The following is a 24,284-nucleotide window of genomic DNA, read 5'->3' as shown; positions in this document are numbered from 1 at the left end:
AGGAAACACAAGCTGAGCTCTACTACTGCATCATTAAAAACAGCCCCATTTTAAAGGCTAAACGCTCATCATACGTGGTGCAATGCTCATAGACATCAGCTCTTGGAAGAGGAGTTTGCAGGCGTAGGGCATCCGAACCAGAGAGATCTGGAAAGAGATTTTCAGATGACTTGTGAGAAGCACTTGTGAGAAGTACCAACTTCCACCGCCCTCCACACAAGTAACCAGACAACTTTTTGGCTTGAAAGTGAATCTGGAATTCTGCATGAAAGAATTTACCAGGAATGGCTCAGTGGCAGGAACAAAGCAAGAGGGAAACTGAGGGTGCATGTAGAGGCCACGCAGCAGCTGCCCAGACCGTGTTTTTGATGTTATAACCCACGGCCAAGGGATCGGATCTTAAACGCGAGTCATTTGTACTCGGCATCGGTGAGACTGCACCTCGAGTTCTGGGCCCCTCACTCAAAGAGGGACCTGGAGGTGCTGGAGCATGTCCAGAGAAGGGCAACCAGGCTGGGGAAGGAGCTGGAGGGCAAATCCTCTGAGGAGCAGCTGAGGGAGCTGGGGGTGTTGAGCCTGGAGAAGAGGAGGCTGAGGGGAGACCTTCTCCCCACCTCCACTGCCCTGCCAGGAGGGTGCAGAGAGGTGGGCGATGGTCTCTTCAGCCAGGGGACAGGAGATGGGACGAGGGGGAATGGGCTCAAGCTGCCCCAGGGCAGGGTCAGCTCAGCTGGGAGGGAAAAGTTCTTCCCTGGCAGAGTTGTGGGGCTGTGGCACAGGCTGCCCAGGGAGGGGGCTGAGTCCCCAGCCCTGGGTGTGTTTAACAGCCGGGGAGATGAGGTACTGAGAGATCTGGGTCAGCACAGGACAGGGACGGTTGGACTCCAGTGGCTCAAAGGGCTTTTCCAACCTGGTGAGTCTGTGATTTTGGGAGGGAATGTGCCCAGCAGAGTGTGCCTGATGGGCAGTAAAAGCAGTGAGGTTTCCAGCACCCACCTCACAGCAGCATTAATGCTGCAGCACAAGAACAAGCCTGTTTAAGGCAGCTATGTCTTTCCCCTCTGCTACCGCTCTCCTTTGACACAGTTCTGTAACCAAACCCAGCTACAGAGCCAGGGGATTTTTAATTAATTAAAAAAAGGCAACACAAAAGATCTCCCAGGGGGACCCAGCTCTGCAAGCATAACTATCGTCATGGGGACGGTCACAAGGGCGATGGCTCTGAATTCCTGCCATTCTGAGCTTTCCTTCTATAAATAATCTTCCAAGCATTTAAAGTCTCTGAAAACTCTGCTTGAACAGCACTTCCTGCCAAGCAACCAGCCGTCGTCATAAATTAATGAGGAAACATCCAAATTAACTAGGACACTGTAAACACTTAGAGCAGTTATGATCTAAAATAGCAATTGCCGTGGTGCTTCTTTAAATATTTACTTCCCCATCCTCTGGTGGTATTTCCTCTCAGCCAGGAGGAGGCTGGTGAAAGCCACACACACGTACCTGGGTTTTGTTCCGGCATCCCCGGCACTCGTAGGTGTGAGTCCTGGTGTTGGCAATCGCCATGATGCCACAGAGGTTGCAGACGTGGACTTGGTAGGGGTCAGAAGCCTCAAACAGCCTCTCCCTCAAGAACTGGGCTGCTCCGTGAGCGATCTGGCAATCACGTTCCATCTCTCCAAAGCGAAGGCCACCGTCACTGAGGAACGGGAAACAAAACCCACAATGCCTCAATTTTCCAGTTTGCTGGCAAAATACATCAGTTCTGGGTGGTGGAAGAGGTAATATAAGAGGAACACAGTGCTAGCATGACAAGGTGGGAGTAAAGCTGTGTGGAAATGTTCCTCTGACACCTCAGAGTAGAACTGCTCAGGAGAAGGCGAGCTCAGTGATTCGTAAGCACTGCTAAGCATCTCTACAGCAGGTGCCAGGTGACACCTCCATAGCAATAAGAGGTGGTAAACACAGAATCATAGAGTGGCATGAGTTGGAAGGGACCCCAAGGAGCACAGAGCTCCAGGCCTGGAGCTACACAAGGCTGCCCAGGGCCCCAGCCAACCTGGCCTTCAACACCCCCAGACACGGGGCACCCACCCCCTCTCTGGGCAGCCCCTTCCAGCCCCTCACCACTCTCTCTGCAAAGAACTTCCCCCTAAGATCTCCTCTAACCCTTCCCTCCTCCAGCTTCACTCCAGCCCCCTTGTCCTGCCAGTCTCTGCCCTTGAACAAGCTGATTCCCCTCCTGTTCCTCTGCTCCCTTCAGGGATGGGAAGGCTGCACTGAGGTCCCCCCACAGCCTTCTCTTCTCCAGGCTGAACCAGCCCAGCTCCCTCAGCCTCTCTCCGTAGGGGAGCTGCTCCAGCCCTCTGAGCATCTCTGTGGCTCCTCTGCCCCCTCTCCAACAGCCCCACATCTCTCTTGCACTGGGGGCCCCAGCTCTGGACACAGGACTCCAGCTGGGGCCTCACAGGGCAGAGCAGAGAGGGACAATCCCCTCCCTGTCCCTGCTGCCACCCCTCTGGTGATGTAAACAGTCAAGTCTGTCCCTGCACACCTGAGGGGGGTTTAACCTCACCTGCCTGGCTGCCAGGTGCCTACCAAGCAGCTCGCTCTCCCCTCCTTGATGACAGGATGGGGACAAAATAAGGTGGAAAAACTTGTGGGTCAAGATAAAACCAGGGAGATCACTGACCAGTGGCCATCACATGCAAAGCACACTCAGCATGGGGAGAATTAGTTTCATTTATTGCCCATTAAAAATGGAGTAAGATGGTGAGAAACAAAGACAAAGCTAAAAACATCTTCTCCCCAGGCTCAACTTCCCTCTGTCATTCCCCCACTCCTCCATTCTCACACTCCTCCCTCCCCTCCCTGTGGTCCCCAGGGTAAATGGGGGTTCCAGTCAGTGCAGGACACCCCCTCTCTGCCACTCCTTCCTCTGCCGCTCCTTCCATCTCACACTTTTCCCCTGCTCCAGCACAGGGTCCCTCCTGTGAGGACAGGAGCCACCAATGTGCCTCTGCAGCCCAGGAGCCCAACCCCATCCCAGGAGTGTGGGCAGCAGATGGAAAGAGGGGATTCTGCCCCTCTGCTCTGCTCTGGGGAGACCTCACCTGCAGTGCTGGGTCCAGCTCTGGAGCCCTCAGCACAAGGACAGGGACCTCTTGGAGCAGGGCCAGGAGGCCACAAAAATGTCCCATGGGCTGGAGCAGCTCTGCTGTGAAGCCAGGCTGGGAGAGCTGGGCTGGTTCAGCCTGGAGAAGGCTCCAGGGGGACCTTATAGCCCCTTCCAGCCCCTGAAAGGTGCCTGTAGGAATCTGGGAAGAACTGTTCCTGAGGGCATGGAGTGATGGGACGAGGGGTGATGGGTTTGAACTGGAAAATCACTCTGAGGGTGGTGAGACACTGGCCCAGGGTGCCCAGAGAGGTGGTGGAGGCCCCATCCCTGGAGACATTCAAGGTCAGACTGGATGTGGCTCTGAGCACCCTGCTCTAGTGAAGATGTCCCTGCTCACTGCAGGGTGGGACCAGATGGCCTCTGAAGGTCCCTTCCCACCTAACGCAGTCTGTGTTTCTATGGCAGCCCACTGTCATACTACCTCTACAAACTGCTCCAGGTGGGGCTTCCCATGGAGTACAGTCCTTCAGGAACAGGTTGGGTGTCCCCACCACAGGCCACAGCTCTGGCCAGGAGCCTGCTCTAGCGTGGGTTTCCATGGGCTGCTGGCAGGTATCTGCTCTGGTGTGGTCCTCCACGTCTGTGGGAGGATAATCTGACTCCCTGACTTCTCCAGGGGCTGCAGGGGAATCTCTGCTCTGGCACCTGGAGCTCCTCCTGCCCCACCTCCTTCTCTGACTGGGGTCTCTGCAGGCCTGCTCCTCTCCCATTCTCCAACTCCCTTCTCAGCGACTGCACAGCATTTCTTACCCTTTCTCAGATATGGTACCACGGAGGTGCCACCAGCATCACAAAGGGGCTCAGTTTGGCCAGTGACAGGGTCTGTTGCAGGCAGCTGCAAGTGACCATGTCCAGCACTGGGCAGCCCCACATCCTTTACCAGAGAGGCCACCCCAGCAGCACCTCCTGCTACCAGAACCTTGACACCTACACCCAATAAATCCTCTTAAGACAAACACATGAAAATATATGGCTGGTTGGGATGAGCTAATTAGCTTCTACCTGCAAAGCAGCTAATTTTTAGGACTAAAAAACTGAAAGGAAAAAAGAAAATGATGTATAGAAAGTAAGAGACATCCTTACCGTGATCTCCCTTCCATGGGCTGCCTGTTCAGTATCTGGATGGGCCCTCTTGCACGAGAGTGGATCTTGTCATCTACCATGTGCTTCAAACGCTGGTAATAGGTAGGGCCAATGAAGATCTGTGATGTGATCTTCCTCCCAGTGAAGCCGTTGTAGAGGACCTGAAGTAATCAAGGCAATCACTGCATCATAAGCCTTACTCTCCATCGAATGTGTGTTAGAAAAGACACAGTGAACCCATGCTGTGATGATACCTCATTTCCTCTCAGATGATAACCGTAATCTGACAACAGATTGGAGATCTTCTGCACGTTGACAGCATCATTAAAAGGTGTGGCATCACCGATTTCTCCCTTGTTTGCAGACACCTATAGAGGAAGAATGTGCAAAGACCTGTCAAATTGCTGATGGAGCATCAGACAGCATTAGCTACACCAAGCAGTTCCAGCTCTTAATGCAATGTGAGATACAATGCCTGTGCCAGCAGCCCACCTTGTGTTGTTTATCAGCTACACGATTTATAGTGAGATTATTAAAAATACACTGTATTTTGACAGGCTTTTTTGATACTCCCTTTGTCTAGGTAACAGGAAATCATAGAATTGTTTTGGTTGGAAGGGAGCTTTTGGATCACTGAGTCCAACCATCAGCCCAACCTGCCAACCTGCATTAGCCCACGTCCCTCAGCACCACATCTACCTGGTTTTTGGGGTGGAGACCCCACCACTTGCCTGGGCAGCCTGTCCAATGCCTGACAACCCTCTCTGGTAAGGAGTTTTTCCTAACATCCAATCTAACCCTCCCCTGGCACAGAGGCCGTTTCCCTTGTCCTATCATTTGTCATCAGTGAGAAAAGGTCAGCCCCCACCACTCCACACCCTCCTTTCAGGGAGTTGTAGAGAGAGATTAGATCTCCCCTCAGCCTCCTCTTCTCCAGACTAAACAAGCCCAGTTCCCTCAGTTATTCTCCAGACTGAAATGTTTGGAATAAAAGCAATAGATGAGGGTGCACACTGCAGTCCGGCTTGCTGGAGAAAATTAACAGGGGACACAGTCTGTCAAGTAACTGGAGAGCAATCCTCCTTTTTTAGTGGATTAACCCTACTAGTCTCTTTACCAAGAAAAAAAAAAAGGAGAAAGGAGGAAAAAGAAAGAAAATGTTTTAATTTGTATTGCTCAGACATGTGGCAAAAAACCCTCTTCTTACCTTGCCCTGAAGACACTCAATCAAGTGGCCAATGGTCATGCGGGAGGGGATGGCGTGTGGGTTGATAATGATGTCGGGGGTGATGCCCTCACAGGTGAAGGGCATGTCCTGGAGCAGGGGAAGAGAGAGTCAGTCCCAGAGTACCAGCTTCAGGAAAAGCAGCTCCATGGATTCAAATTAAATGTTGCAAAGCATTTCAGAGGTACTGAAGTACCATGTCCCTTTCTAAAGGTATTTTAGCTAAGTATAAGTCACAGGTCACACAGGCCAGTGTCCAGACAGGGCTGGAATCTCTCCAGAGAAGGAGACTCCACACCCCCTGGGCAGCCTGGCCCAGGGCTCTCTCACCCTCACCAGGAAGAAGTTCTCCAGATTGGGGTGGAACTTCCCGGGCTCCAACTTGAGGCCATCGCCCCTTGTCCTGTCCCCACAGACCCTGAGAAGAGGCTGCCCATGTCCCCCTGTGTGCCACCCTCCAGCTATTGATCTCCATTGATCAGATCCCCTCTCAGGCTGCTTCTTTTCTCAAGAGCCCCAGCTCACTCAGCCTTTTCTCGGAGGGGAAAGTCAACTAACTGCACCCCAATAGATACTCTACAGACAGCTCACTTAAAACAGTTCTAAGGCCAAGGAGATCAGAGAGAAAATGTTAAGAAAGGGAAAAAAAAATACACATATCACTACCTCTTGCCTGTACTGGATCCCACAGGTTCCTTTCTGCCCATGTCTGCTGGCAAATTTATCTCCAATCTGGGGGATTCTCACAGAGCGCACCTGTAAGGCACAGGAAAACACAGGAGCAGGAAGTTAAACACAGGGCAGGAACCACTGCACAGTGGGAAGCACGCAGGGCAGCGCTTACCCGGATCTTGCAGAACTTGTATCCTTCCTGGTTGAGGGTGACCATGACCTGATCTACGATCCCAGTCTCGCTGGTTCGCAGGAAGGTGCTGCAGTCCCTCTTGGTGAAGCGTCTGTTGGTGCTTTCCAGCTCGTCTTCGTTCTCGGGCAGCGTCACTGTCTTGCCAATGATGACGTCGTCCCCAGACACACGGACCCCGGGCGCTATCAAACCATCATCATCCAGCTTGTCATAGATGGCGTGTCTCATGCCTTGGGGAAGAAGCAACAAGGGAAGTCGAGTCCCCAGTTTGTCACTGTATTGACTCTGATGTTCCATAGGAATTCCACAAATCCACTCGCAGCTTCAGCCTCCTGAAGCATCAGGAGATAATCACAGACTCACAGGGGTGGGAAGGGCCCTCCAGATCCCATGGGGTCCAACCCCCTGCCAAAGCAGGGTCCCTAGGACAGGTCAGGGCTGGAATCTCTCCAGAGAAGGAGACTCCACACCCCCTGGGCAGCCTGGCCCAGGGCTCCCTCACCGGGAAGAAGTTCTTCCCCACATTGAGGTGGAACTTCCCGGGCTCCAACTTGAGGCCATCGGCCCTTGTCCTGTCCTCACAGACCCTGAGAAGAGGCTGCCCATGTCCCCCTGTGTGCCACCCTTCAGCTATTGATCCCCATTGATCAGATCCCCTCTCAGGCTGCTTCTCTCCAGGCTGAACAGCCCCAGCTCACTCAGCCTTTCCTCGCAGGGGAGATGCTCCAGGCCCTTCATCCCCTTCGCAGCCTCCGCTGGACTCTCTCCAGGAGACCCCTGGCTGTTTTGTCCCAGGGAGCCCAGACCTGGACACAACACTCCAGGTGGGGCCTGACCAGGGCAGAGTAGAGGGGGAGGATCCCCTCCTTTCACCTGCTGGCCACACTCCTTTTGATGCCCCCCAAATTTCATGCATATATCTATACGCTATTAATACAGACATCTCTGCTACTTTGTGTCCCAAGAGAACAGAAAGTTCTGGATCAGTTCAACGACATCAGCAACCTTGCCCACAATAAACTGATGTAAAACCTCAGCCTTCATAGGCTCCTGGATCTTCTCACCTTGGCAAGTCTCACGTGTAGGCTTCTCAAAGACTTCCTCTTGGTCGTAGCCTTTTTTCGACTCTTGCTCTTTGTAGGAGCGATAGAACACAGACCTGAAATGACATTATAAAGCCTCATCCAGTAGAAAGTGAAACATAAAGCCTCCTTCAGTGAAAGCAGCATCATTTTTCCTCATCAGTATGTCTCCACCTCACCATAATCACCCTTTTATCCCATGTTATGGCTGCTGTTACCAGTGACAACCAAAACAACGTTCACATGCCACACCACCTTTCCTCTATTCTCCTGCCCATCACTGAGGAGGGTGGAAACAAAACCAAAACACCCAAACCAAAGAAAGAACTGTTTCAGGTGGTATTTTGATGGTAACTGCCAAGCACCTATAGACAACATGGCAGTTTTTGATGAACTACTGAGACCTTCAGATTTACTTGACATCTCAGAAGTAGTTATTACACCAGAAGATTAGTCACACCCTCATCACATCATTCTCACATCCCTTTTCTCCTCAGACTTGCCACTTGGCAAGCATTTTTAGGCTTCTGCTGCTACCTTGCAGTGCCATGCTCAGCACAGCTGAGCTGCAGTGGAAACCCTTCCATTTACACAGGTCAAAAAGGACTGTTGTGGTTTGGCCATGGCTGGAGGCCAGATGCGCACCAAAGCTGCTCTGTCACTGCCCTTTTTCGTTGGGCAGGGGAGAAGATACCCATTGAGAGGCTGAGGAGTGGAGATAAAGGCAGGGAGAGATCATTCCCCAATCAGCATCACAGGCAGAACAGGAATAAAGGACAGAAACATTCTGATGGCCCTGCCATGTACCCCAGTGACACCAGAGTCGGGGGATGAGAAGTGTGGCCAAATCTCAAAGCGCCTCCCCCCACCCCTCCCTTCTCAGCAGACTGCACTTGAGTCAGGATTTCGCTTCCTTCTTCCCCCACCACTGTGACACAGGGAGGGGCAGGGACTGGGGGAATGGGGGTTTGGGTTAGTTCCTCACAAGGCTGCATCACCAAGCTGCAAGGCTGGCATTGAGGGGTTCGTGCAGTAACTTAGGACTAAAATGGAAGAGTTTGGAAGATGAGTGGGAAGTCAGATTACACATAGGAGGAACCACGACTCACTGTTTCACTAAAATACACATTGTGCTGCTCCCTCCACCCTTGTTAAAGCAAAAAGCTCATTTAAAAAGCTGCTCAGGTTGAAAAGACTTGGAGAACACAGCTTTCCAGTGTGAGATAAGCTTTTCTTGAGCCTCTGGGCAACTCAGTAAAAAGTGTTTTCCTAACAGGGTCAGCTCAGCTGGGAGGGAAAAGTTCTTCCCTGGCAGAGTTGTGGGGCTGTGGCACAGGCTGCCCAGGGAGGGGGCTGAGTCCCCAGCCCTGGGTGTGTTTAACAGCCGGGGAGATGAGGTACTGAGAGATCTGGGTCAGCACAGGACAGGGATGTTTGGACTCCATGGGCTTAAAGGGCTTTTCCAACCTGGTGAGTCTGCGATTCAGTACCCTTTCCAACCTTCCCCACACCACCACCCCCCTCCCCCTTTTTCCAAACAGTTTAAGAATTTACAAAGCCTCACCTGAAAAAGCCTCTGTCGACAGCAGAGCGGTTCATGATGACAGAGTCTTCCTGGTTATAGCCTGTGTATGATGCGATGGCTACGATCGAGTTGATACCTGTAATACACAGAGAAGATACTTGGAAGGGATGCACATGTACCAGACAGGCAATACTTGCAACTCCAAACAAGCTGTATTCTTTACAGCGACATGGATCTACCCTTTCTGAGATAAAAGTCTCCCTGGTCCACACACAAAACCCACAAGGCACTAGGAAATGTAACTAAGTAGGAGAGAGGGGAAGTGTGGATTTACCTGAGATAGGGAGGCTCTTCAGAGGGATCTGAACAGGCTGGACTGATGGGCTGAGACCAACAGGATGAGGCTCAACAAGGCCAAGGGCAGAGTGCTGCACATGGGACACAACAACCCCAAGCAGGGCTACAGGCTGGGGCAGAGTGGCTGGAGAGCTGCTGGGGAGAAGGACCTGGGGGTGCTGGGTGACTGAACAGGAGCCAGCAGTGTGCCCGGGTGGCCAAGAAGGCCAAGGGCATCCTGGCTTGTGTCAGAGCCAGCGTGGCCAGCAGGTCTGGGGAGGGGATTGTGCCCCTGGGCTGGGCACTGGGGAGGCTGCACCTCGAGTGCTGGGCCCAGTTCTGGGCCCCTGACTCCAAGAAGGACCTGGAGGTCTTGGAGCGTGTCCAGAGAAGGGCAACCAGGCTGGGGAAGGGGCTGGAGGGCAAATCCTCTGAGGAGCAGCTGAGGGAGCTGGGGGTGTTGAGCCTGGAGAAGAGGAGGCTGAGGGGAGACCTTCTCCCCACCTCCACTGCCCTGCCAGGAGGGTGCAGAGAGGTGGGCGATGGTCTCTTCAGCCAGGGGACAGGAGATGGGACGAGGGGGAATGGGCTCAAGCTGCCCCAGGGCAGGGTCAGCTCAGCTGGGAGGGAAAAGTTCTTCCCTGGCAGAGTTGTGGGGCTGTGGCACAGGCTGCCCAGGGAGGGGGCTGAGTCCCCAGCCCTGGGTGTGTTTAACAGCCGGGGAGATGAGGTACTGAGAGATCTGGGTCAGCACAGGACAGGGACGGTTGGACTCCATGGGCTTAAAGGGCTTTTCCACCCTGGTGATTCTGATTCTGTGAGAGACTCAGGACTGACCCCTTGTGCAGGACCCAGCAAACATCAACACAGAAAATGTATTTTTCCCTGTGAAGTTTTACCAGGCTACACTGATAAAATCCTTGGAGCTGCAACACGAGCAATGTATGTTCTGGAATACAGGTGCCAAGCTACAAAATAACATTTGACCCCTAATTATTGTAAAATTACATAGATTTGCTAAAAGTTTGAGTATTACACACACAATTTGTGACACAGATTACATAAGAGAGGAGGATAGTAAATGCTAACAGGCAACATACCTGCAGGCAGCTCTCTAAATCGCAGGTACTCCATGGAGCGTGTTGTTACTAGGGGCTTCTGTGGGTAATACAGCACGTGTGCCAGCGTATCCATCCGAACATGGAAGTTGGTAATGTAAACTCCCATGGCCTGTTTACCCATGGCAGACTGGTACGTGTTCCTGGGAGACTGGACAGACAAGGAAAGACTGGTATCTATGTCCATAAGGGTCTTGAAGGCAAATACTGGTGGGTTTACTACCACCTGGAGAAGGGCGACGTTGGGAGCGCCGCACTCACCTGGTTGTGATCAGGGAAAGGGATAATAGATGCACATACTCCCAGGATCATCGAGGGGTGGATCTCACAGTGGGTGTAGGTAGAGCAGTACGCCACACCTTTCTCCTGCAGGTCATCTGGAGTCATGGCCAGCATCACAGTCTCTTCCTCCAGCGTATCAATGTACTCTACGACACCGCTGGCCACGAGGTCCTGCCAACTGTGAATAACCAACCTCTGAAATACTCAACTAACACAAAACTCAGCAGGAACAAGGAAGAGGAGTTTCCTAGGTTAATATTGCTACCACTGCCTCAGTCTGATTAAAAATTAATGAATACTGAATTAAGCTCTTGGGAAGAGAAAGCACCTCGAAGACACACAAAGCTTTAAACTTCAAGCTAGTGGCCCACCAACACTTAAAGGAGTCCTACAGGAATGTGGGCGAGGGGCTGGTCACCAGGGAGTGCAGGGACAGGACACAGGGTGATGGCTGCAAGCTGAATGAGGGCAGGGTTAGGTTAGATGTTAGGAAGGAAATCTTCACTCTGAGGGTGAGGGTACCTTGGCATAGGGTGCCCAGAGAGGCTGTGGCTGCCCCTGGATCCTTGGAAGGGCTCAAGGCTGGGTTGGATGGGGCTTGGGGCACCCTGGGCTGGTGGGGGGTGTCCCTGCCCGTGGCAGGGGGTTGGAATTAGATGGGCATTCAGGTCCCTTCCAACTCAAACCACTCTATGATTCTATGAAACATTTCTCTCTCCAACCTGGGGGAATTTACAGCTTCCAAGATGTAAAACTAGACACTCGAGTTTCAGAAACATGTCTCACCTGTAGTTGTTATATTCTCGTTCCTTCAGTTGGTCAATATGCCTTTTCTTCAGGAGCAGCTTCTGCTTCTCCACAATTAGCAGGGGTCTGCAAATCCTGCCTGCATCGGTGTAGATGCGTATTTCCCGCTCACGAATATCCCGGATCATGGAGACCTGCAGAGGAAAGCAGCCCCCCCATGAGCACAGAGCCTCAGCCTGGCAGCAGAACTACAGAACACAACACAGGATGACAAAGTTCCCTCAAGCAAAGACCTTACGGGTGCTATCAGCAGCCCAGAACAAACATTAATGCTCCTACAAACAGAAGCATTTCAAGAAACTATTTTCAACTGGTTTTACAACTGGATTCTCTTAAGAAAACCCCAAAGAAGAAACCAAAACACAACCCCCCCACCCCAACAACAAAGCAAAGCAAAAACCCCACAACCAAACAAATCAAAGGAAAAAAACCAAACAAAAAGCATCAAACACCCCAAAACGACCCAAGCAGCGTGAGGTATGTTCAGAAAGAGACTTGTAAGTAACATTATTTTGAGCCTGCAAAGCAGCAGCCCTCTTGTCTGAAACGACCCCCCAAATCTGTACCTCTGACACGATGATGTCCATCTGACGGCGAAGCTTCCGTAGGGTATTCATGAGCTGCTCTGGATCTTTGTGTATCCCTACCCAGCAGCCATTAACAAAGATCTTGGTAGCACTAGAAAGGGGGGAAAAAATCAAACAGATAATAATAAAAAAACCCAAACTCAAGAAAAGAAACCCCAAACCCTAGAAAAAAAACACCAAACCCTTGAAGTTGTGCAGGATAAAAAGCTTAATCATGGAATCCCAGACTGGTCTGGGTTGGGAGGGACCCCAAGGAGCACAGAGCTCCAACCCCCTGCCACAGCCAGGGACACCAACCTCCAGGCCTGGAGCTACACAAGGTTGCCCAGGGCCCCAGCCAACCTGGCCTGGAACACCCCCAGACATGGGGCACCCACCCCCTCTGTGGCCAGCCCCTTCCAGCCCCTCACCACTCTCTCTGCAAACAACTTCCCCCTAAGATCTCCTCTAACCCTTCCCTCCTCCAGCTTCATTCCATCCCCCTTGTCCTGCCAGTCTCTGCCCTTGAACAAGCTGATTCCCCTCCTGTTCCTCTGCTCCCTTCAGGGATGGGAAGGCTGCACTGAGGTCCCCCCACAGCCTTCTCTTCTCCAGGCTGAACCAGCCTGTGTTTAAACAGTTTCATGTGCACGTACTCTGCAATGGCTGCTGGGGATATTTCTTCCAGGTTTTCCATACTCCACTCTTCCAAGAATTCCAAAATAGGGGATGGCTGAGACCCCACAGAAATGTAGGCCATCAGGGCTAAGTTCTTCACAAGTCCTACTGCGTGACCCTGGTAGCAGAGACACAATGTTAGCTTGCATTTCCCAAACAAGAGGTTTCCCCCAAGATGATCTGAGAACTTTGAGTCCTTGAGGAACCAGATATAAACCATCCTCTTTATTAATGTCTATGATTAACTACAGAGTTGGCATCAAGCTAAACTTCACATCAGCATTTCAAAAACCGTGCAGGTCATCACCACAAGTCATAAAAGCAGTTGGGCACGAGTAAGTACTGACATAACTACTACTGTGAGTACCTCTGGGGTCTCTGCTGGGCAAACCATGCCCCACAGCGTGTTGTGCAGTTGCCTGGGCTTGGCTAGTTTTCCATCTCTGCCGATCGGAGAGTTCAGGCGCCTCAGGTGGGACAGGGTCGATGCAAAGGTCAGGCGGTTTAACACCTGCATGGAGTAAGGGATTTGGTTAGTCAAGGTGTGTCTTTCAAAGAACTAAAATAGCTCTGATTTTTGTTAGCTGCACTTTGTAGTTCACCTCTGTTAATTTCAGACTAAGTTTACCCCTAAAACCTGGGGTGTTTGGTAGTGTATGTTCCTCTGATCAAGTAACTAAATGAGTGATACTTGTGGGAACACTTTTTAAGCTGCATATCCCCCAGGAGGGTTTGCCAGTAGTGACACACAAGTCTGAAAAACTAACACTGTTTAGTTAATTAGGAGCAAATTAGCAATTACATCCTGATGTAAGGGAAGGGATTCTGCCCCTCTGCTCTGCACTCGAGACCCCACCTGCAGTGATGTGTCCAGTTCTGGAGCCCCCAACATAAGGAGGATGTGGAATTGTTGGAGTGGGTCCAGAGGAGACCACAAAGATGATCAGAGGGCTGGAGCACCTCTCCTGGGAAGCCAGGCTGAAGTTGGGCTGGTTCAGCCTGAAGAAGAGAAGGCTGTGGGCAGATCCTGTAGGCCCTTCCAGTTGTTGAAGGGGCTGACAAGAAGCTGGGAAGGAACTTTTTACAAGGGCCTAGACTGATTGGGTGAGGGGGAATAAGTTTAAATTGGAAGGGGGGGGGGCATTTAGATTGGATATTAGGAAGAAATTCTTCCCTAGAAGGGCAGTGAGGCCCTGGCACAGGGTGCCCAGGGAGGTGGTGGCTGCTGTAGGTGTAGGTGTGTAACCTACAACAGGCACCACTGCTGAGTGATGTTAAACACTGCTCCATGGTGTCATTTTACTCTCATGTAAACCTGTCAAACACTACCATGCCTTGTCCAGCTACAGTACCTGGGATACTCCTGCTCTGGCCTGATGAGCCTTCTTCTGGTCGCCCCAGTTTCCAGTTGCCAATGAATACTTCAACCCATCCGAAATAATCCGTGTTTTAATTGCCAGCTCCAAGTTGAAATCTTTCCCTCTGTCAATAAACTTCTGTGCATATATCCTCACTTCCTTCAGCAAGTTCTTAAACATTCTGTAAAGGAGATGCCAAGAAACATGATTAAACAGTGCTGCAGCAATTCAGCTTGGGAAAACGCTTCCCCTGCAAAGCAATGAGTGATTTGTAACTAGAGAAAGGGAGGAAAAAACCCCAAACAAATTAACCTGTTTGTGAACATGCACAAAATCTGCTGCAGAACAAGCTGATTGATGCTGGCTACCACCTCTCAGAAGCAGCTTACCCACCCCATGAAAAAGCCATTATCAGATACAGGTTGTGCTGCCCAGACACAACAGAATCAGCCCAGGGATTTAGAACCACAGAGCTGGCTGTGCCTCTGCCATTAATTATCTCCAAATAGGTCATAAATCATATAGTTACCCTCTGAACAGGAATGCCAACAGTGGCCCAGCGAGATCCAGCCTCTTGTTGCCATAATGATCTCTGTCATCAAGCTCTCTCCTTCCCAGCGCTGCCAGCAGCAGTCTGTGAACCATGTACCTGAGCAAAGCAGACGGGTGGTGTTTAGGTGATGCCAGGCGGGCACCACACACACAGATCCATCAGCAAGCTGTCCCCTGAAGCTGCCCAGCCCAGACCTTCAGAGCAGGGCTGCCCTAGGACAGACCTCTTCAGCACATCCCTCCTCAGAGGTGAAGGACCATGGAAAGCTCAGATTGCTACAGAGAGGTTAATATTTACACCAGGATGGTAGTGCATCTGCCCTACACCGTTACACAGGGCGTGTTTAAGGATGTGGAACTGGGTGTAAAAGGGTGAGCCTCCTGATACCCACCGTTCATCTGCACACCAATGAACAGTGATCATGAGGATGTGCTAATAGTTCAAGAGAGTTAAACTTCTCAGGAGTTATCCCCACATTAGTTATCACCCTCTGTAGGTTTTCCACCCAACAAGACATCTAAAAAGTGTAGTTTGTCACTATCAGCACATCTAATGTAAGATCGAGAAGTTGCTGAAGGCTTGTTTTGTTTCATTTCCCTGTTTAATCAACATTTGCATTTTCTTAGATATGAGAATATACCAGTGCCCTGCAGTTTATCCCTGAATATACCTAGAAGACTTGTTCAGCCTGGAGAAGAGAAGGCTGTGAGGGGACCTCATTGCAGCCTTCCCATCCCTAAAGGGAACAGAGGAACAGGAGGGGAATCAGCTTGATCAAGGGCAGAGACTGGCAGGACAAGGGGGATGGAGTGAAGCTGGAGGAGGGAAGGGTTAGAGGAGATCTTAGGGGGAAGTTCTTTGCAGAGAGAGTGGTGAGGGGCTGGAAGGGGCTGCCCAGAGAGGGGGTGGGTGCCCCGTCCCTGGGGGTGTTGAAGACCAGGTTGGCTGGGGCCCTGGGCAGCCTTGTGTAGCTCCAGGCCTGGAGGTTGGTGTCCCTGCCTGTGGCAGGGGCTTGGAGCTCTGTGCTCCTTGGGGTGCCTCCCAACCCAGACCAGTCTGGGATTCTACGATTCCAAGACTGAGGTTAAAACCAGATGTGAATAAAATCTGCATTCAGGGTCTGCTTGCAGCTGTGAGACAGAAAACACACACATACCCTAGAAAATAGGCCTTTTTGGTTTCACAGAAGTCACTGACACCAACATGTGGGAGCATTTCTTTCTGCAGGACTTCCTTAGCATACTTGATTCTCTTTTCTTTGGTGACACCTGGCTTTGCACCTCTTGATCCAATGAAGTTCAGAGCAACGTTTTGCTCCTGAATGACAAAGGCTTCGTCCAGAGAAGGTTTGACCTAATGCACAGAACAGAGCAAAACCCTGTAGCATCCAGTGCCTGCACACAGAAACCAGTTCAGACTTCAGAAAGTAGATCTCATTCTAGGACATTCTAGTCCTCTGCTGTTTTGGGTATAAATAGGGATTGTGCAATTAAAGTCAGCAGCAGCAGGATAAGGCCCTACCTCTCCAAATACATATTAAATATTAACTCTTGGAAACTTCTATCACACTCTGTTCACATAAAAAACTCATTAGAATAGGGTTAAGCAGATAATTTTTGACACTACTATTATTTTTGTGGGCTAATTAAGCAATGAATTAAAATTGGAAAATAACAATACTTTGAATTGTTATTAGCCACACTGGGAGCTTATAAACAGGATGGGAATCAGCTTGTTCAAGGGCAGAGACTGGCAGGACAAGGGGGATGGAGTGAAGCTGGAGGAGGGAAGGGTTAGAGGAGATCTCAGGGGGAAGTTCTTTGCAGAGAGAGTGGTGAGGGGCTGGAAGGGGCTGCCCAGAGAGGGGGTGGGTGCCCTGTGTCTGGGGGTGTTCAAGGCCAGGTTGGCTGGGGCCCTGGGCAGCCTTGTGTAGCTCCAGGCCTGGAGGTTGGTGTCCCTGCCTGTGGCAGGGGGTTGGAGCTCTGTGCTCCTTGGTGTCCCTCCCAACCCAGACCAGTCTGGGATTGTATGATCACCAATCATCAAGCCAGGACATAAAACTTATTTAGCACAAATTACCATTTCCATCATTTCCGGATCTTCAAAATCATAGATGATGTGCTCTAAGATGTCCCTGTCAGACACAAAGCCTAGGGCACGGAAGACAATGATGATGGGAACCTCTTGTTTGATGTATGGCAAGGTTGCTACAATGCGCTGCCCGATGGCGCTCTTCTTCGCTCCCTGCAAAGGGGGGGGTGGGAACATCTGTCAGTCTCTTCACTTGAATGGTTTCTCTCCCCTCATGCACTTGCAAAGAGCAACCCCATCCCCCTTCACCTTTCTTTCTCGCAGCTTAAGCCCAGCTTTTCTAGTCCACCATTCTCAGGAATATTGATGTAGCCACTCCTCACTTCCAGAACATCCCAAACACTGTGGGATGCAACCATTTGAGAGGAACCCAGCCATCAGGAGTAACAGTGGTGTAAGGCTTCTATAAAGTTACTCTCTGAACGTGTCTGTGGATTTCCAGACACAAGTGAAACAGTGAGTGAGCGCTGACACCTTCTGCTTTTCAAGTTAAGAACAGCACTTATTTCCCCTCACAGATGGCACAATTAGATGTTAAATATTAATTAACATGCTGCCTGCAAACCCCCATCTAAACAGCAGCTTGCCCACAAGCAGAGACAGCATCCCTGCTCCTCCTCTTGTCCTCTGTCAAAAAGATAAAGAGGATGCAGCTTGCTGGATTTTCTAAAAACTCACTTACAGTAATTCTAAAATTGCTTTTTATCCTCACCCTAAAACCCACCACAAATTCAGTCTTCAAGTTACTTGTCCCAGAGACAAGTAAAACACATTTTCTTTTCACTTTATGCTCCTTACAACTTGGCATCAGAAGAAATTTCTTTTCAATACCCCCAAAATAATTGACAAGTAGAGGCAGGACAGCAACAGAACTCCTCAGCCAATGTTTAATGTAAGCTGCTGAGGTGGGTGTTGGTACCACTCAGACTTACCTGCCCTCCTCTGGCCAGCATGCTGACCCATATGGTGCTCGTGGGTCGGGAGGAGTTTTCCAGACAAGACCTGCACTCTCCTGTGTAGGCATATTTGGAATCTTTCTTTGCAAACACATACACTGTGTTTGTGGCCATTTTCTCCTGAGCAATCAGGACCTGGGAAAGAAACAGGGACACCAGTAAATAGATGACAAAGTAACATACGCACAGTGCTTCTCTTATTCCTTCCAGTGCCCTAAGGGCAGGGTATGGCATGAAGTCAATTTGAGAACTCAGTTGGGTTACACTCTGCATTCTAAAAATACAGTATTAAGCAAAAATACACCTAGTTAAGAGAGAATAACCTAAAGACTCCAAGAACACTGTTTTCTAGCATGTCCTTACTACCCTGCTAGCTCTGCTGAGACATTTCCCTCAGCTGTAGGCACAACACTGGTAAAGAAACCTTTTCATTGTGTTCCCAAGGCCAAGGCACTACAATGGTGTTTAAACTGAAAGCCAGATTTTGTTTGGGTTTGTTTGGGGTTTTCCCCACTCCATGAAGAAAAACACAATTCTATTTTTAATGCTGTGTTTGCCCAGGTTACATAAAAACCTGGCAGGTTACAAAAAAACCTGCCACTGGAAAGGCATGAGCATGGAGAGATTTGATAAGGTTGGATCCACAGCAATGGAAGGAAGAGCCTGGATGTATAATGAAATGTCTTCACAGATGTGAAAAAGTTTGAGGAGGCTCTGAGTAAGAAGTACCTCATTTTAGGGTGCATGCTGCTCTGCAGTGTTGAAAGTGGAAAGGAAAATACCTACAGGAATTACTGGCACTCAGGGCAAAACTGGTTATGAAAACAAAGAAGGAAATTGCTTTGGAACTGTGTCCAGTTCTTGGCCCCTCACTCCAAGAAGGACCTGGAGGTGCTGGAGCGTGTCCAGAGAAGGGCAACCAGGCTGGGGAAGGGGCTGGAGGGCAAATCCTCTGAGGAGCAGCTGAGGGAGCTGGGGGTGTTTAGCCTGGAGAAGAGGAGGCTGAGGGGAGACCTTCTCCCCACCTCCACTGCCCTGCCAGGAGGGTGCAGAGAGGTGGGCGATGGTCTCTTCAGCCAGGGGACAGGAGATGGGACGAGGGGGAATGGGCTCAAGCTGCCCCAGGGCAGGGTCAGCTCAGCTGGGAGGGAAAAGTTCTTCCCTGGCAGAGTTGTGGGGCTGTGGCACAGGCTGGCCAGGGAGGGGGCTGAGTCCCCAGCCCTGGGTGTGTTTAACAGCCGGGGAGATGAGGTACTGAGAGATCTGGGTCAGCACAGGACAGGGACGGTTGGACTCCATGGGCTTAAAGGGCTCTTCCAACCTGGTGAGTCTGGGTGTGAAATGTGCCTCAGAGAAGAAAAGGTGGCTTGAGAAAGCCCTAACAGGAGACTGAAAGTCCACCCACCCTTTCTGCAAGATCAGAGTGCCCCCAGCAACCACGACACACAGGTGGGAAGGAGGAACAGAGACCCCTTACCTTTTCAGACCCATTAATGATGAAGTATCCTCCAGGATCCAGCGGGCACTCGTTCAGCTCGCAGAGGTCACGGTCCGTGAGGCCGTTCAGCAGGCAGTACGTGGAACGCAGCATGATAGGGATTTTCCCTATGAAAGTCTTCTGGTGCTGTGTCTGCAGCTGGTCCTCCCCTTCTTTAATAACTGTTTTAGTTATGTCCACGTACAAGGGGGCTGAGTACCTACAAAATAAACACACCACTGTGCTAGCTGCCAGTTCCTACTCCAGGTTGTACAGAAGGAAAATGAAGAGAGTTGTCTGAGCACTCACTGGTAATATGAAGCATTCACAATAAATCATTGCCTGGATTTAACATCTTCACATCAGAATTTAAATAGAGCAGTAGTTACTAGATTCTAAAGGCACTATTAAATTGATAAGAGACTCTCAATTAATAACACAGGGCCAGTCCCTCCTCAGGTTTACCCACTACAGGGTTTGTTCTTACGTCAGGTTTCTCAGCCTGGCTTCGTTGGGCATCATAGGTGATGGTGCTCCATCCCTCTCCCAGTGCGTAGGTTTGGAGAGATAGATCTGCTCAAACTTCAGCAGGTACCGGGGCTGGAAAACAAGAAGGTATTTCCCTGTACTGCAGGAAACATCCACTTTGGTTGTGCAAGGGTGACCCTAGAGCTTAATGCCCACCGCTGGTGCATGTCCTCAGCTCAGCCTTCAGGTGACGAGATCAAGAACACACTCAAGAACACACTAGATCAAGAACACACTCAAGAATTTTCACTAATTTCTAAACACCTCATTATGACAGAGCCCTGGGACAGGCTGCCCAGGGGGTGTGGAGTCTCCTTCTCTGGAGAGATTCCAGCCCTGACCTGTCCTAGGGACCCTGCTTTGGCAGGGGCTTGGACCCCATGGGCTCTGAAGTTCCCTTCCCATCCCTACGATTCTGTTTGTGTGATGAATTTAAAAACTCCTAAAAAAAACTAATTAAACAAGCCCAACAAAACACAGATTAGACTGAAGGGTCAAAACCAGCAGTAAGAGAAGAAAAAGCACTCAAATAGGTTTTTTTTCCCTATAAAATAGCTAATAAACTCAAAATCTGCCAAGTTAGTGGATATATCAACAAACAGAATATGCCTATTTATGTATTTGTGTAGCTTCAGATAAAACCTCTAATTTTATGATGCAAAGAGATGAATCTGCTTCAATGCATTGAATGAGATGGCTGACATCAAAAAAGGAAGGAGCTTTTGTAAAGCTTTGCTCTGCTGCATGAAACATGCAGGGAGCTGGGCCCCTTTAGCCTGAGGAAGTGGAGCCTGAGGGGTGACCCCATCACTGTCTATCAGTACGTGAAGGGTGAGAGTCAGGAGGCTGGAGCCAGGCTCTGCTCAGGGGTGGCAGTGACAGGACCAGGGGCAGCGGGTGCAGCTGGAGCAGAGGAGGCTCCATGGGAACATAAGGAGGAACTTTTTCCCTGTGAGGGTGAGGGAGCCCTGGGCCAGGCTGCCCAGAGAGGCTGGGGAGTCTCCTTCTCTGGAGACATTCAAACCCTCCTGGATGTGTCCCTGTGGGATTTAGTCTGGGTGATCCTGCTCTGGCAGGGGGTGGGACTGGATGATCTCCAGAGGTCCCTTCCAACCCCAAACATTCTGTGATTAATCCATCAAACCCTCACAGCTTTCACACTGAAGTGTCTTTGCTGCTCTACACTAATTACTATCCCTCTGCTTTCAAGATCTTCTCTCTTACCTATTACTGACCAAACCAGTTACCAGAGAATTACCGTTATCAATAACTAAAGAGACAGTGAGTTGGGTAACACTTGTTCCTCAGGTGGCTCTTTAGGACCAATAAACAAACCCAAACTTGAATTATTGGGGGGAAAAAAGTGAAAACAACCTGATTTTTCAAAAGGCACCAAAACTTCCTACAATAGCAGGTGTCAGAGCCTTGTTAGCAACCATTTTGTAGGTGAAAAAATTACCTCTTACCCCCCAAAAAAAAGCTTTTCCCTAGATAGCAGCAGCATCCATGGAGACTACTGAGTTTCCCAAGTTCTCCTGCAAGCACTTCCAAGGAGAGCACACACACCCCAACCCCTATCTTTGAGGACATGCACTGATGTGCTCTAAATTGCCCAAACTGCCCTCAAAGTTTGAGGCTGAGAAGTGGAGGGAGAAAGAAACAAGAAGTGAAATTAGTCTAATACTGGATTAATTTAAGGAGATGGAGTATTTCAAATGAGGCAAGAGGTTCCCTGGAAGCATCTCTGAAGGAAAAAGCAAGGTTTCTTTCCCTCTCACACAGACCTACTCCTAAAAACCTTAATTTGATAAACAAGACACAGATCACTCTGATTTGAGAAAGTAAAATACTGGCTTTTAGACAAAAAACAGCCAGGCACATTCCATGCCTGCCACCTGGCCTGCAACCACACAGCTCAGGGAGCAACCACAGGCCTGCATAGCTTGAGAATTCTGCAACAATATATAAAATATAGGAATAATATAAAGAATGTATAGAATAAAGGAAGAAACATTGAGAATTACAGTGAGATAAATGTTTAACAAAAGAAACCTCAGTTATTCTCTCCACCACATGGCTGTTTCCCTGCAAAGAACTGCAAAGGAAGAGTCTAAACATGTAACAAACTCAAAGCTCAGGTGTCCCAAAGCTCCTTTACATCTCCAGAGGGAAACAGCAGGACAACGACTGACAGCAGGGCAACAGATCATTGCTACCTGTGCTCATGGAGCAGGGATCACACCCCAGATGAAAGCCCCACAGCCACCCAAGACGCACACTGGCAGTCTCTACTTACTGGCTCTTCCACCTCCCCTGTGGCATGCTGGGCTTCAGCCTGTAGATCAATGGGTGGAGCATCTTCAACGATCCTCTGCACCGACATCTGAATAAACTCATCAAAAGAATCCAGCTGCTGCCTGACCAAACCCTTCTCATCAAAGTAGGAGCTGAAAAATACAAAAAGGGAAGTGCATTTATGAACAAGAGATCTTAAGTTAATTCATTTGATACACTAACAAGCTTAAAATCACAGAATCCCAGAGCTGTAGGGGTTTGGAAGGGACCTCCAGAGATCCAACCCCCTGCCAAAGCACGACCGACCACCCACCCAATGAACAGGCTGTGCAAATCACACCACTCCTGACCTTTAAGGAGTATGCATGCTAATTTAAACATGATTGACTAATAGTAGATGATATAGTAATTGCTAACTAATTAGCTTAAATCAAGGCAGGTTTTCCTAATCCTGTAACCAGATGACTGTGTTTCAGATTCTGGCTGCATGGAATCACCACTGACTTGGAGTAAGTCCACTACCTCTGCTCTGTGTGCTGCCACCCTGCACAGCAGGTAACCACCCCACTTTGGGGATAACACTACCACCCTGCTCATGCAGTGTCCCCTGACCTGACTGCCCAAGACCATCAGAGAGCTTCTGAATACCACCAGAGACTCCATAAGCTCTGGAGCAGCCTGTGCCTGCTCACCCTTGCAGCAAAAAGGTGTTCCTTCACACAGAACAAGGTGCAGCCTCAGCTGAAGGACTTGCCTCAGTCACCTCCCACTGGATGCAAAGCACCCTTCACTGAGCTGCAAAGAAAGGACTTCTTTCTGCCTCCAAAGCTTCTCATCCTGCTCTCCATCCAGACTGTGGGACCACCCCCACAGACCTCCTGTTCCACTTGCAGCTGCTGCTCTAGACATCAGTCACAGGCATTTTATGAGTAATTAACAAGGGACACACTTTTTACTCAGCCTCATGGAGCATCCCACTCCTTAACAGCCACCAGGAACTGCAGGTCCTGGATGTTCACCTCTTCCCAGACAAGCACTGACATGGAGGAACAGCCACCTACTGATTCTAACACCAGCATCAGCTGTTAGGTTGGCAGGCCAAACCGTGTGCTTGGTATAGGAACAAAACACACTGCTTCTTTCATTCCAAACTACCACCCCATCAGACACTTCTAAATCCCTACAGCTTGTGCTTAAAGCCCCTTTGCTCAGAGGGTGACATGCTGCACACAGTCAAGCTCAGGGCTTCCCTGCCAGGTGGGCAGCAGCCTGGCTGTCACCTGTGGGAGCACTGAGTCTGAAAAACCCACCTGATAACTATCCAGCAGGCTTCTTGCCACAAGTCAGGGGTGATTTCATCATCATCTTCATCATATTGCATATCTGTCAGGGAAACACAAGGGTTAATTAAGGTCTCATCACGTTGGTGTCTCTCCTCACCTGTGTGGGGGGAAGGGGGGTACGGATGCAGCACCCCTACCTACCTGAGGGAGACAGATTCACAGACTCACAGGGGTTGGAAGGGCCCTCCAGAGCCCATGGGGTCCGAGCCCCTGCCAAAGCAGGGTCCCTAGGACAGGTCAGGGCTGGAATCTCTCCAGACAAGGAGACTCCACACCCCCTGGGCAGCCTGTCCCAAGGCTCCCTCACCCTCACCAGGAAGAAGTTCTTCCCCACATTGGGGTGGAACTCCCTGTGCTCCAACTTGAGGCCATCGGCCCTTGTCCTGTCCCCACAGCCCCTGAGAAGAGGCTGCCCACGTCCCCCTGTGTGCCACCCTTCAGCTATTGATCCCCATTGATCAGATCCCCTCTCAGGCTGCTTCTCTCCAGGCTGAACAGCCCCAGCTCACTCAGCCTTTCCTGGCAGGGGAGATGCTCCAGGCCCTTCATCCCCTTCGCAGCCTCTGCTGGACTCTCTCCAGGAGACCCCTGGCTGTTTTGTCCCAGGGAGCCCAGACCTGGACCCGACACTCCAGACCCTCAGGGAGGCCCTGAGGGAGGCCCCCCCGCCGCGGGCCCAGCGCCTGGCCGGGATGAGCCGGGGAGCGGCCCACAGCGCTCTCACCTTCGTCCGCGTCGTACATGGTGGCGGCGGGAGGAGCCGCGAGAGGCGGCGGCCGGGAGAGGAGAGGGGAGAGGAGAGGGAAGAAGAGCGGAGGGGAGAGGAGAGACGCAGCGGGAAGAGCCGCGGGAGCCGGGACGATCCCCGAGTGTCCCGGCCGCGAGCAGAGGGCTGCACTGCGCCTGCGCGCACGGAGGGCGAGGGCGGGGCGGCTGCGCGC

General features: G+C 50.7%; 1 protein-coding gene across 1 annotated transcript; it reads right to left on the bottom strand.

Moving 5' to 3' along the window:
- Positions 1-10: 10 nt before the first annotated feature.
- POLR2B (RNA polymerase II subunit B) lies at positions 11-24,198 on the bottom strand. The gene is made up of 25 exons (XM_084266771.1): positions 24,068-24,198; positions 23,311-23,383; positions 22,002-22,152; positions 19,665-19,777; positions 19,178-19,397; positions 17,677-17,835; positions 16,733-16,897; positions 15,810-16,006; positions 14,630-14,749; positions 14,095-14,281; positions 13,110-13,253; positions 12,721-12,860; positions 12,065-12,176; positions 11,478-11,632; positions 10,671-10,869; positions 10,392-10,560; positions 8,995-9,091; positions 7,413-7,507; positions 6,328-6,578; positions 6,150-6,239; positions 5,466-5,573; positions 4,513-4,626; positions 4,259-4,419; positions 1,501-1,696; positions 11-147 (listed from the first exon to the last, which is right to left on the bottom strand). Exons 1-25 carry the CDS (start codon positions 24,084-24,086, stop codon positions 58-60), a joined length of 3,525 nt encoding a protein of 1,174 aa, XP_084122897.1. The 5' UTR covers positions 24,087-24,198; the 3' UTR covers positions 11-57.
- Positions 24,199-24,284: the final 86 nt, after the last annotated feature.

The sequence above is a fragment of the Gallinula chloropus genome (assembly GCF_964237585.1).
Source record: "Gallinula chloropus genome assembly, chromosome: 7".
In the NCBI taxonomy this organism is placed as follows: domain Eukaryota; kingdom Metazoa; phylum Chordata; class Aves; order Gruiformes; family Rallidae; genus Gallinula; species Gallinula chloropus.
Note: the sequence above shows the minus strand (reverse complement) of the source record. Positions and strands in the feature narration are given on the sequence as shown.

Bases quoted from the DNA above. Each gene is read 5' to 3' on its own strand.
- POLR2B (XM_084266771.1), bottom strand. The intron at 19,778-22,001 runs GTAAGTAGAGAC...CTTGTTTTCCAG, and splicing joins CAGGGGAGGTGGAAGAGCCA to CCCCGGTACCTGCTGAAGTT. The intron at 148-1,500 runs GTACGTGTGTGT...ATCTCTTTCCAG, and splicing joins GATGCCGGAACAAAACCCAG to ATCTCTCTGGTTCGGATGCC.